At 43.4% G+C, this 15,896-nt stretch overlaps 1 protein-coding gene across 1 annotated transcript; it reads left to right on the top strand.

The window, feature by feature from the left end:
- The first annotated feature begins 3,403 nt into the window (after positions 1 to 3,403).
- MAD2L1 (mitotic arrest deficient 2 like 1) lies at positions 3,404 to 11,020 on the top strand. The gene is made up of 5 exons (XM_078885702.1): positions 3,404 to 4,078; positions 6,466 to 6,612; positions 7,872 to 7,995; positions 9,690 to 9,793; positions 10,786 to 11,020. The coding sequence occupies exons 1-5, from the start codon at positions 4,009 to 4,011 to the stop codon at positions 10,947 to 10,949; spliced, it is 609 nt and encodes a 202-aa protein (XP_078741828.1). The 5' UTR covers positions 3,404 to 4,008; the 3' UTR covers positions 10,950 to 11,020.
- Positions 11,021 to 15,896: the final 4,876 nt, after the last annotated feature.

The following is a 15,896-nucleotide window of genomic DNA, read 5'->3' as shown; positions in this document are numbered from 1 at the left end:
TTGTACCTCACCCAGCTGCTTGCACTGATACAGTGTGGTGAGTGACTGAGTGACTGACTGACTAACTGACTGACTGAGTGACTGACTGAGTGACTGACTAACTAACTGACTAACTGACTGAGTGACTGACTGACTCACCTTCTCACGCATAGCTCACACTTGCACCTCACCCAGCTGCTTGCACTGGTACAGTGTGGTCAGTGAGTGACTGACTGAGTGACTGAGTGACTGACTGAGTGACTGACTGAGTGACTGACTGAGTGACTGACTAAGTGACTGAGTGACTGACTGAGTGAGTGACTCACCTTCTCGCACAGAGCTCGCACTTGCACCTCACCCAGCTGCTTGCATTGATACAGTGTGGTGAGTGAGTGACTGACTGAGTGACTGACTGAGTGACTGACTAACTGACTGACTGACTGAGTGACTAACTAACTGAGTGACTGAGTGACTGAGTGACTGAGTGACTGACTCACCTTCTCACACAGAGCTCGCACTTGCACCTCACCCAGCTGCTTGCACTGATACAGTGTGGTGAGTGAGTGACTGACTGACTAAGTAACTGACTGACTGAGTGACTGACTGACTGAGTGACTGAGTGAGTGACTGAGTGACTGACTGACTCACCTTCTCACACAGAGCTCGCACTTGTACCTCACCCAGCTGCTTGCACTGATACAGTGTGGTGAGTGAGTGACTGAGTGACTGACTGACTGAGTGACTGACTGACTGAGTGACTGACTAACTGACTGAGTGACTGACTGAGTGAGTGACTGACTAAGTGACTGAGTGACTGACTAACTGACTGACTGAGTGACTGACTCACCTTCTCACACAGAGCTCGCACTTGTACCTCACCCAGCTGCTTGCACTGATACAGTGTGGTGAGTGAGTGACTGCGTGAGTGAGTGACTGACTGAGTGACTGACTGAGTGACTGACTGACTGAGTGATTGACTGAGTGACTGACTAACTGACTGAGTGAGTGACTGAGTGAGTGACTCACCTTCTCACACAGAGCTCGCACTTGCACCTCACCCAGCTGCTTGCACTGATACAGTGTGGTGAGTGAGTGACTGAGTGACTGACTGACTGAGTGACTGAGTGACTGACTGAGTGACTGAGTAACTGACTAACTGACTGACTGAGTGACTGACTGACTGAGTGACTCACCTTCTCACACAGAGCTCGCACTTGCACCTCACCCAGCTGCTTGCACTGATACAGTGTGGTGAGTGAGTGACTGAGTGAGTGAGTGGCTGAGTGAGTGAGTGGTGAATGTGGTTTCTCTCTAGGTGAGTGACTGAGTGACTGACTGAGTGACTGACTGACTGAGTGACTGACTGAGTGACTGACTGAGTGACTCACCTTCTCACACAGAGCTCGCACTTGCACCTCACCCAGCTGCTTGCACTGATACAGTGTGGTGAGTGAGTGACTGAGTAACTGACTGAGTGAGTGACTGAGTGACTGACTGACTGAGTGAGTGACTGAGTGAGTGACTCACCTTCTCGCACAGAGCTCGCACTTGCACCTCACCCAGCTGCTTGCACTGATAAAGCTGCTCGATCCATTGATCCACCTCTCTCGTGAACGATTTCGCTTCCATCGCTACCACAACCTCCTCCTCCTCCTACGTTGTTGTTGTTGTGGTTGTTGTTGTTGTTAATTGTTTATTAAAAGCGTCAAAGATCTTAAACAACAAATTCCACCACCACCACCACCACTACGGCCTACGCAGAACGCCTCGTGCGTGGTGACGTCACCGACAAGGCCTACGCTCCGTGCGTGATGACGTAGACGTGCGTGGTGACGTCACCACCGACAAGGCCCACACAGAACGCCTCGTGCGTGGTGACGTCACCGGCAAGGCCTACGCTCCGTGCGTGATGACGTACACGTGCGTGGTGACGTCACCGACAAGGTCTACGCAGAACGCCTCGTGCGTGGTGACGTCACCAACAAGGCTAACGCTCCGTGCGTGGTGACGTCACCACCGTCAAGGCCTACGCAGTCCGCCTCGTGCGTGGTGACGTCACCGACAAGGCCTACGCTCCGTGCGTGATGACGTGGACGTGCGTGGTGACGTCACCACCGACAAGGCCCACGCAGAACGCCTCGTGCGTGGTGACGTCACCGACAAGGCCTTTGCTCCGTGCGTGATGACGTCATCAAGGTATTAGGGCCCCTCCCCCCGTGCGTGGTGACGTCACCGACAAGGCCTTGCTCCGTGCGTGATGTCGTCGACGTGCGTGGTGACGTCGTCAAGGTCTGAGGGCCCCTCCCCCCGTGCGTGGTGACGTCACGGTCGAGGCCTGAGGCCCTTGCGTGATGACGTCATCACGGTCAATTGCGGAGCGTTGATTTTTGTTTTTGAGGCGTGATGACGTCATCACGCAATTGCCTTGCCGTGCGTGGTGACGTCACGTCGAGACAATTCCTCTAAGCGGTGACGTCACTAGATTTTTGAGGTTTGTTTTCAGTACGTCATCACGCACCCACTCAACTCCTTTGCCGTACGCAATGACGTCATCACGCACCACCTCAACTCCTTTGCCGTACGCGATGACGTCATCACGCACCCACTCAAATTCTACATCATACAATTTTAAATAATAAAAATAAAACATTATAAAATATTACGTTTTATTATGTTTGATTTTTATTATGTTATTATTTCCCTTCTACGTGACTTTACCGAAAGAACCAAGAATGATAATTTTATTGTTTTCTATTTTTTTTATTTTATTATTTCCCTTCTACGTGACTTTACCGAAAGAACCAAGAATTATAATTTTATTGTTTTCTATTTTTTTTATTTTATTATTTCCCTTCTACGTGACTTTACCGAAAGAACCAAGAATGATAATTTAATTGTTTTCTATTTTTTTTATTTTTTTATTTCCCTTCTACGTGACTTTACCGAAAGAACCAAGAATGATAATTTAATTGTTTTCAATTTTTTTTATTTCATTATTTCCCTTCTAACGTTACTGTTGGTGTCATTACACGGAATCGATTCATCGCAGATTTGTGTTCGATTCCTCCAACCCGTCGATTCCTTCCGGATCGATTCCGTCGACATCTTTTTTTTGCGTCGCCCACGTGACCCGACGTCGATTCAACTCCGAAAATCAAAACGCGATTTTGCGGAATCGATTCGACTCCTAAGGCTAATCGATTCCTCCTTCTCTCTCGCCCCTTCTGCACCTAAAACGTCGAACCAACGTCATCGATGGGTTGGGGGGGTGACGGAGGTGCAATCCGCGGTACTAAAGAGCTTTTCAGCTTTTCAGATTCCTTCTCGTGTCTTTGAAATAAAGATTTCGATTCTGCTGGAATCGATAGGTTCAGCGATTCGTTTCTCGATTCGCGACGTATCGATTCCTAACGGCCGCGCGGTTTGAATCCAACGGGAGAAGATTTGAAAGAAACGCGGCGACTCGGAGATTCACACAGAGACACACAGAGAGACACAGAGACACACAGAGACACACAGAGACACACAGAGAGATATATACAGAGATAGAGAGATAGATACATAGAGATACAGAGAGATAGACAGAGAGAGACACAGAGAGAGACACAGAGATATACACACAGAGATAGACAGATAGAGATACACACAGAGACACAAAGACTCGGAGATTCACACAGAGACACACAGAGAGATATACACAGAGATAGAGAGATAGATACATAGAGATACAGAGAGATAGACACAGACAGAGAGAGACACACAGAGATAGACAGATAGATACACACAGAGACACAAAGACTCGGAGATTCACACAGAGACACACACAGAGATATATACAGAGATAGAGAGATAGCTACATAGAGATACAGAGACACACACAGAGACATCTCACAGGCAGAGACATCTCACAGAGACATCACAGACACACAGAGAGACACAGACAGACAGAGACACAGACACACAGAGAGACACAGAGACGTAGTGACAGAGACACAGACAAGAGACATCTCACAGAGACAGCGAGTAGCGATGTCTGGAGTGGTGACACGAGAGGGCATCACGCTGCGTGGCAGTTCCGAAATTGTTGCCGAATATTTCTGTAAGAATCACTCACCATTCACTCACTTACTCACTCATTCACTCACCACTCACTCACTCACTCATTCACTCACTCACCCACTCACCACTCACTCACCACTCACTCATTCACTCACTCACCACTCACTCACCTACTCACTCATTCACTCACCACTCACTCACTCACCACTCATTCACTCACCACTCATTCACTCACTCATTCACTCACTCACCCACTCACCACTAACTCACCACTCACTCATTCACTCACTCACCACTCACTCACCTACTCACTCATTCACTCACTCACCCACTCACCACTAACTCACCACTCACTCATTCACTCACTCACCACTCACTCACCTACTCACTCATTCACTCACTCACCACTCACTCACTCACCACTCATTCACTCACTCACCACTCACTCACCACTCACTCATACACTCACTCATACACTCACTCACCCACACACTCACTCATACACTCACACACCACTTACTCACCACTCACTCACTCATTCACTCACTCATACACTCACTCACCCACACACTCACTCATTCACTCACTCATACACTTACTCACCACTCACTCAGTCAGTCACTCAGTCATTCACTCACTCACCACTTACTCATTCACTCACTCATTCACTCACTCACCCACTCACCACTCACTCACCACTCACTCATTCACTCACTCACCCACTCACCCACTCACCACTCACTCACCACTCACTCATTCACTCACTCAGTCACTCACTCAGTCACTCACTCACCCACTCACCACTCACTCACCACTCACTCATTCACTCACTCACCCACTCACCACTTACTCACCCACTCACTCATTCACTCACTCATTCACTTACTCATTCACTCACCACTCACTTACTCACCACTTACTCACACACCACTTACTCACCCCTCACTCACTCATTCACTCACTCATACACTTACTCACCACTCACTCATTCACTCACTCATACACTCACCCACACACTCACTCATACACTCACACACCACTTACTCATCACTCACTCACTCACCCACTCACCACTCACTCACCACTCACTAATTCACTCACTCATTCACTCAGTCACTCACCCACTCACCACTCACTCACCACTCATTCACTCACCACTCACTCATTCACTCACTCACCACTCACTCACCACTCACTCATTCACTCACTCACCACTCACCACTCACTCATTCACTCACTCACCACTCACTCACCTACTCACTCATTCACTCACTCACTCACCACTCATTCACTCACTCACCACTCACTCACCACTCACTCACCACTCACTCATACACTCACCCACACACTCACTCATTCACTCATACACTCACCACTCACTCACCACTCACTCATTCACTCACTCACCACTCACTCACCACTCATTCACTCACTCACCACTCACTCACCACTCACTCATTCACTCACCACTCACTCACCACTCACTCATTCACTCACTCACCACTCACTCACCTACTCACTCATTCACTCACTCACCACTCACTCACCACTCACTCACTCACCACTCACTCACCACTCACTCACACACTCACTCACTACTCACTCACCACTCACAACGACTCACCACTACTCACCTATCCACGATGTATCTCTATGTATATCTCTATGTATGTCTGTGTATATCTCTATGTATATCTCTATGTATATCTCTATGTATCTCTATATATATATCTATGTATATCTCTGTATCTCTATGTATGTCTCTGTGTCTCTATGTGTGTCTCTGTGTGTGTCTCTATGTAGAGCTATGCATATCTCTATGTATGTCTGTGTGTCTGTATATCTCTATGTATGTCTCTATGTATATCTATGTATATCTCTATGTATATCTCTATGTGTCTCTAAGCATGTCTCTAAGCATGTCTGTGTGTCTCTGTGTGTGTGTCTCTATGTATCTCTAAGCATGCCTCTATGTATGTCTGTGTGTGTCTCTGTGTGTGTCTCTATGTATGTCTCTATGTATCTCTAAGCATGTCTGTGTGTTTCTGTGTGTCTCTGTGTGTGTCTGTGTGTGTCTCTATGTATATCTCTATGTGTCTCTGTGTGTCTGTGTGTGTCTCTGTGTGTCTCTGTGTGTGTCTCTGTGTGTGTCTCTGTGTGTGTCTCTATGTATATCTCTATGTATCTCTCTGTGTGTCTGTGTGTCTCTATGTGTCTGTGTGTCTCTGTGTGTGTCTGTGTGTGTCTATATGTATCTCTATGTATATCTCTATGTATGTCTGTGTGTCTCTCTGTGTGTGTGTATATCTCTGTGTGTGTCTGTGTGTCTCTGTGTGTGTCTCTATGTATGTCTATGTATCTCTAAGCATGTCTATGTGTCTCTGTGTGTGTCTCTGTGTATCTCTATGTCTGTGTCTGTGTGCGTAGTCTATGGGCTCAGCTCAATCCTGTACCAGCGAGGCGTCTACCCAGTGGAGACGTTCCAGAGGGCCGTCAAGTACGGCATGAGCCTGTACACAAGCACAGACCCCAAGCTCGTGTCTTACCTCACTAGCGTCACCACTCAGCTAAAGGGTAAATATACACTATACTATACACTACACTATACACTACACTATACACTACACTATACACTACACTATACACTACACTATACACTACACTATACACTACACTATACTATACACTACACTATACACTACACTATACACTACACTATACACTACACTATACACTATACACTACACTTTACACTACATTATACTATACACTACACTATACACTATACTATACACTACACTATACACTACACTATACACTACACTATACACTACACTATATACTACATTATACTATACACTACACTATACACTACACTATACACTACACTATACACTATACTATACACTACACTACACTATACACTACACTATACACTACACTATACACTACACTATACACTACACTATACACTACACTATACACTACACTATACACTACACTATACACTACACTATACACTACACTATACACTACACTATATACTATACACTATACACTACAATACTATACACTACACTATACACTACACTATACACTACACTATACACTACACTACACACTACACTACACACTACACTACACTATACACTACACTATACACTACACTATACACTACACTATACACTACACTATACACTACACTACACTATACACTACACTACATTATACACTACACTATATACTACACTATACACTACTATACACTATACACTACACTATACACTACACTATACACTACACTATATACTACACTATACACTACTATACACTACTATACACTATACACTATACTATACACTACTATACACTAGACACTACACTACACTTTGTCTTTGTGTGTGTGTATCTGTGTGTGTGTATCTATGTGTATCTATGTGTATCTGTGTGTATGTAGAGTGGTTGGTGAGCTGCACGGTGCAGAAGGTGGTGCTGGTGTTGGTGTGTGTGTGTGTATCTGTGTGTGTATCTATGTGTATGTGTGTATCTCTATGTATCTATGTGTGTGTGTATGTATCTGTGTGTGTATGTATCTGTGTGTGTGTGTATCTGTGTGTGTGTGTATCTGTGTGTGTGTGTATCTGTGTGTGTGTGTATCTATCTATGTGTATGTGTGTGTATCTGTGTGTGTGTATGTATCTGTGTGTGTGTGTATCTGTGTGTGTGTGTATCTGTGTGTGTGTGTATCTGTATGTGTGTGTATCTGTGTGTGTGTGTGTATCTGTGTGTGTGTGTGTGTATCTGTGTGTGTATGTATCTGTCTGTGTGTGCAGAGTGGTTGGTGAGCTGCACGGTGCAGAAGGTGGTGCTGGTGTTGGCTGAGGTCTCTTCTGGAGCCGTCGTGGAGCGATGGCAGTTCGACATCCACTGTGACAAGACGGCACTCACAGCCGGAGGGTACTACTCACTACTCACTCACCACTCACTCACTCACTACTGTCGTGGAGCGGTGGCAGTTCGACATCCACTGTGACAAGACGGCACTCACAGCCGGAGGGTAACAATACTCACCACTCACCACTACTACTCACTCACCACCACTACTCACTCACCACTCACTCACTCACTCAGCCACTCAGTCAGTCACTCAGTCACTCACTCACCACTCACTCACTCACCACTCACTCACTCACTCAGCCACTCAGTCAGTCACTCAGTCACTCACTCACCACTACTACTCACTCACCACTCACTCACCACTACTACTCACTCACCCACAACTCACCAATACCACTCACTCACTCATCACTCACCACTACTACTCACTCACCACTCACTCACTCACTCAGCCACTCAGTCAGTCACTCAGTCACTCACTCACCACTCACTCACTCACCACTCACTCACCACTCACTCACCACTCACTCACCACTCACTCACTCACTCACCACTCACTCACCACTCACTCACTCACCACTCACTCACCACTCACTCACTCAGCCACTCAGTCACTCACTCACCACTCACTCACCACTCACTCACCACTACTACTAACTCACCACTCACTCACCACTCATTCACCACTCACTCACCACTCACTCACTCACTCAGCCACTCAGTCAGTCACTCACTCACCACTCACTCACTCACCACTCACTCACCACTCACTCACTCACCACTACTACTCACTCACCACTCACTCACCACTCACTCACTCACCACTCACTCACCACTCACTCACCACTCACTCACTCACCACTCACTCACTCACTCACCACTCACTCACTCACCACTCACTCACTCACCACTCACTCACCACTCACTCACTCAGCCACTCAGTCAGTCACTCACTCACCACTCACTCACTCACCACTCACTCACCACTCACTCACCACTCACTCACCACTCACTCACTCAGCCACTCAGTCAGTCACTCACTCACCACTCACTCACCACTCACTCACCACTCACTCACTCACTCAGCCACTCAGTCAGTCACTCACTCACCACTCACCACTCACTCACCACTACTACTCACCACTACTCACCACTCACTCACCACTCACTCACCACATATTCATCTCTCTACATCACATCACCGCACCTTCATGTGTCTCTCTCTCTGTCTCTCTGTCTCTCTCTCTGTGTCTCTCTGTCTCTCTCTGTCTCTCTCTGTGTCTCTGTCTCTCTGTGTGTCTCTCTGTCTCTCTCTGTCTCTCTGTGTGTCTCTCTCTGTGTCTCTGTCTCTCTCTGTCTCTCTCTGTCTCTCTGTGTCTCTGTGTCTCTCTGTCTCTCTCTGTCTCTCTCTGTGTCTCTGTGTCTCTCTCTCTGTGTCTCAGTCTCTCTCTGTGTCTCTGTCCCTCTCTGTGTCTCTGTCTCTCTCTGTCTCTCTCTGTGTCTCTGTGTCTCTCTCTGTGTGTCTCTGTCTCTCTCTGTGTCTCTGTGTCTCTGTCTCGCTCTGTCTCTCTCTATCTTTCTATCTGTATCTCTATCTGTATCTCTATCAGTATCTCTCTATATCTCTCTATCTGTATCTCTGTATCTCTATCTGTATCTGTATCTTTCTATCTGTGTCTCTGTATCTCTCTCTCTCTATCTGTATCTCTCTCTGTCTCGCTCCTTATTTATCTGTCTGTCTGTCTCTGCGCCAGGCCTCCGAGGGAGAAGTCACTCAAGGAAATCAACGAAGAAATGAAGGCGGTGATTGTGCAGATCACGGCTACGGTCACTTTCTTACCGCTACTGCAAGAGACCTGTACGTATCACTAACTAGTCTTCGTAGTACTACTAACTAGTACTGCTACTCATCTATATATATAATGTATATATAGATATAAACTCCATGTGTGTGTCTCCGTAGGTTTGCTTAGATAGATAAGTAGAGACGGATGTCTAAAAACTAAACACAATAAAATACAATTCTCACGACGTTTCGGCCACAACGCAAGCAGCCTTCCTCAGGTGGAGAACAGCGTCTGTCGGAAAGACAGCGTCTGAATGACACACCATCGGGTTTAAAAGTAATTACACAGTTGTTTTTTCATTGGTATGTAATGTTTGAAAGTTTTCAGAAGATTTTAAATGTATTTTCCCCCCGGGCAACGCTGTGTATATCGAGTTTATACCACAAAGTCGTCGCTTGACACGGGTGGGGTGTCGAGGCCTAGTACCGTGCAGAGCCTCCGGCCTCGCCTAGATTGCCTACCCAGCTGAGGCTGGGTACTGGGGCCGTTACCCCCCCCCCCCCCGCGCTACAATAATACTGTCTAATCGCTATAATTTTATTATCTACCGACCCTATAATAGTAATTGCACACATTGGGGTGGGAGGGGAGTGAAGAGGACGTGAAACTTTGATGAATTTACCTCAGAGTCGCGTGTTATTGCGTGCGCATATTTTTAACGGGAATTAAAAATGGCGTCCACCCGGCAGCGAATGCGTCGCTACCTGTTGCCAGGGGCAACCGCCGTCCAATGAAACTGCGTATGGTCCGGCGACACACAGACAGACAGACAGATTTGCGATTTTATATATATAGATTATTATAGAAAAGAATATTATTTTATTATTTTGTTTTGCTATTTTATATTATTATATAAAAAATATTGTTTAATATTATTTTATTACATTTTCATTTTATTACATAACATAATTTTTTCTTTCTCCTGAATCCACGCTGCGATCACCACGAAAAGCTTTAAATCGAATCGTGTAACATCTCCGTGTGTCTGCGTGTATATCCCCAGGTTCGTTTAACCTGCTGGTCTACACGGACACGGACTCCGACATCCCCACTCTGTGGGAGACGTCGGGGCCGCTGGCGGTGGAGGGTGGACAAGAAGTGCGTCTACGATCGTTCAGCACGTCCATACACAGCGTCGCTACATCCGTGGCTTACAAAACTACTTAGTAGATACTATATACTACACACACAGTACTATATACTGCACACACAGTACTATATACTACACACACAGTACTATATACTGCACACACAGTACTATATACTACACACACAGTACTATATACTGCACACACAGTACTATATACTACACACACACAGTACTATATACTACACACACAGTACTATATACTACACACACACAGTACTATATACTACACACACACAGTACTATATACAGTACTATATACTACACACACACAGTACTATATACTGCACACACACAGTACTATATACTGCACACACACAGTACTATATACTGCACACACACAGTACTATATACTACACACACAGTACTATATACTACACACACACAGTACTATATACTACACACACAGTACTATATACTACACACACAGTACTATATACTACACACACAGTACTATATACTACACACACACAGTACTATATACTACACACACACAGTACTATATACTGCACACACACAGTACTATATACTGCACACACACAGTACTATATACTGCACACACACAGTACTATATACTACACACACAGTACTATATACTACACACACAGTACTATATACTACACACACAGTACTATATACTACACACACACAGTACTATATACTACACACACACAGTACTATATACTGCACACACAGTACTATATACTACACACACACAGTACTATATACTACACACACACAGTACTATATACTACACACACAGTACTATATACTGCACACACACAGTACTATATACTGCACACACAGTACTATATACTGCACACACAGTACTATATACTACACACACAGTACTATATACTGCACACACACAGTACTATATACTACACACACACAGTACTATATACTACACACACAGTACTATATACTACACACACACAGTACTATATACTACACACACACAGTACTATATACTACACACACACAGTACTATATACTACACACACACAGTACTATATACTACACACACACAGTACTATATACTACACACACAGTACTATATACTACACACACACAGTACTATATACTGCACACACACAGTACTATATACTGCACACACACAGTACTATATACTACACACACACAGTACTATATACTACACACACAGTACTATATACTACACACACACAGTACTATATACTACACACACACAGTACTATATACTGCACACACACAGTACTATATACTACACACACACAGTACTATATACTACACACACACAGTACTATATACTACACACACACAGTACTATATACTACACACACACAGTACTATATACTACACACACACAGTACTATATACTGCACACACACAGTACTATATACTACACACACACAGTACTATATACTACACACACAGTACTATATACTACACACACACAGTACTATATACTACACACACACAGTACTATATACTGCACACACACAGTACTATATACTACACACACACAGTACTATATACTACACACACACAGTACTATATACTACACACACACAGTACTATATACTACACACACACAGTACTATATACTACACACACACAGTACTATATACTGCACACACACAGTACTATATACTACACACACACAGTACTATATACTACACACACACAGTACTATATACTACACACACACAGTACTATATACTACACACACAGTACTATATACTACACACACACAGTACTATATACTGCACACACAGTACTATATACTACACACACACAGTACTATATACTGCACACACAGTACTATATACTGCACACACAGTACTATATACTGCACACACAGTACTATATACTACACACACACAGTACTATATACTACACACACACAGTACTATATACTACACACACAGTACTATATACTGCACACACACAGTACTATATACTGCACACACACAGTACTATATACTACACACACACAGTACTATATACTACACACACACAGTACTATATACTGCACACACAGTACTATATACTGCACACACACAGTACTATATACTGCACACACACAGTACTATATACTACACACACACAGTACTATATACTACACACACAGTACTATATACTACACACACACAGTACTATATACTGCACACACAGTACTATATACTACACACACAGTACTATATACTACACACACACAGTACTATATACTACACACACACAGTACTATATACTGCACACACACAGTACTATATACTACACACACAGTACTATATACTACACACACAGTACTATATACTACACACACAGTACTATATACTACACACACACAGTACTATATACTACACACACAGTACTATATACTACACACACACAGTACTATATACTACACACACACAGTACTATATACTACACACACAGTACTATATACTGCACACACAGTACTATATACTACACACACACAGTACTATATACTACACACACACAGTACTATATACTACACACACAGTACTATATACTACACACACACAGTACTATATACTACACACACACAGTACTATATACTGCACACACACAGTACTATATACTACACACACAGTACTATATACTACACACACAGTACTATATACTGCACACACACAGTACTATATACTACACACACACAGTACTATATACTGCACACACAGTACTATATACTGCACACACAGTACTATATACTACACACACAGTACTATATACTACACACACAGTACTATATACTGACACACACACAGTACTAATATACTACACACACAGTACTATATACTGCACACACACAGTACTATATACTAACACACACAGTACTATATACTGCACACACACAGTACACTACACACACACAGTACTATATACTACACACACAGTACTATATACTGCACACACAGTACTATATACTGCACACACACAGTACTATATACTACACACACAGTACTATATACTACACACACAGTACTATATACTGCACACACACAGTACTATATACTACACACACACAGTACTATATACTACACACACAGTACTATATACTACACACACAGTACTATATACTGCACACACACAGTACTATATACTACACACACAGTACTATATACTACACACACAGTACTATATACTGCACACACAGTACTATATACTGCACACACACAGTACTATATACTACACACACAGTACTATATACTGCACACACACAGTACTATATACTACACACACAGTACTATATACTACACACACAGTACTATATACTACACACACAGTACTATATACTGCACACACACAGTACTATATACTACACACACAGTACTATATACTGCACACACACAGTACTATATACTACACACACAGTACTATATACTGCACACACACAGTACTATATACTACACACACAGTACTATATACTGCACACACACAGTACTATATACTACACACACACAGTACTATATACTACACACACAGTACTATATACTACACACACAGTACTATATACTGCACACACACAGTACTATATACTACACACACAGTACTATATACACACACACAGTACTATATACTGCACACACACAGTACTATATACTACACACACAGTACTACCACACACAGTACTATATACTACACACACAGTACTATATACTACACACACACAGTACTATATACTACACACACAGTACTATATACTCACACACACAGTACTATATACTGCACACACACAGTACTATATACTACACACACAGTACTATATACTACACACACAGTACTATATACTGCACACACACAGTACTATATACTACACACACAGTACTATATACTACACACACAGTACTATATACTACACACACAGTACTATATACTACACACACACAGTACTATATACTACACACACAGTACTATATACTACACACACAGTACTATATACTACACACACAGTACTATATACTACACACACAGTACTATATACTGCACACACAGTACTATATACTACACACACAGTACTATATACAGTACTAATACAGTACTATATACTACAGTACTATATACAGTACTATCACAGTACTATATACTGTACTACAACAGGTACTGTATACGTACTAATACAGTACTATAAGTACTACACACTCGGAGGTACTAGATACTGCTACACCATCACAGTACTATATACTGCACACAACAGTACTATATACTACACACACACAGTACTATATACTGCACACACACAGTACTATATACTACACACACACAGTACTATATACTACACACACAGTACTATATACTGCACACACACAGTACTATATACTACACACACAGTACTATATACTACACCACAGTACTATATACTACACACACAGTACTATATACTTACACACACACAGTACTATATACTACACACACAGTACTATATACTACACACACAGTACTATATACTGCACACACAGTACTATATACTGCACACACAGTACTATATACAGTACTATATACAGTACTATATACAGTACTATATACAGTACTATTCACAGTACTTATATACAGTACTGTATACAGTACTGTATACAGTACTATATACAGTACTATATACAGTACTACACACACTGCCTGCTGCTGCTGTGTACTGCTGGTAGTGGCTCTTGGTTGTTGTTAATGACTTGTGCCTGAGACTGGCTGTCGTGGTTTTAACTCGTGTACTGTCACACTGTGTCTCTCTCCCCGTGTCTCTGTCTGTCTCTCTGTCTCTCTCCTGTCTCCTCTTGTCTCTCTCCCCGTGTCTCTGTCTCTCTCCCCGTGTCTCTCCCAGTTTCTCTGTCTCTCTCCCCGTGTCTCTCTGTCTCTCTCCTTGTCTCTGTCTCTCTCCTGTCTCCTCTTGTCTCTCTCCTCTGTGTCTGTCTCCTCTTGTCTCCTCTTGTCTCTCTCCCAGTGTCTCTGTCTCTCTCCCAGTGTCT

This window comes from Lampetra fluviatilis, unplaced genomic scaffold (assembly GCF_964198595.1).
Source record: "Lampetra fluviatilis unplaced genomic scaffold, kcLamFluv1.1 SCAFFOLD_1120, whole genome shotgun sequence".
NCBI classification, from domain to species: domain Eukaryota; kingdom Metazoa; phylum Chordata; class Hyperoartia; order Petromyzontiformes; family Petromyzontidae; genus Lampetra; species Lampetra fluviatilis.
This window is presented reverse-complemented; position numbering and strand designations above follow the sequence as displayed.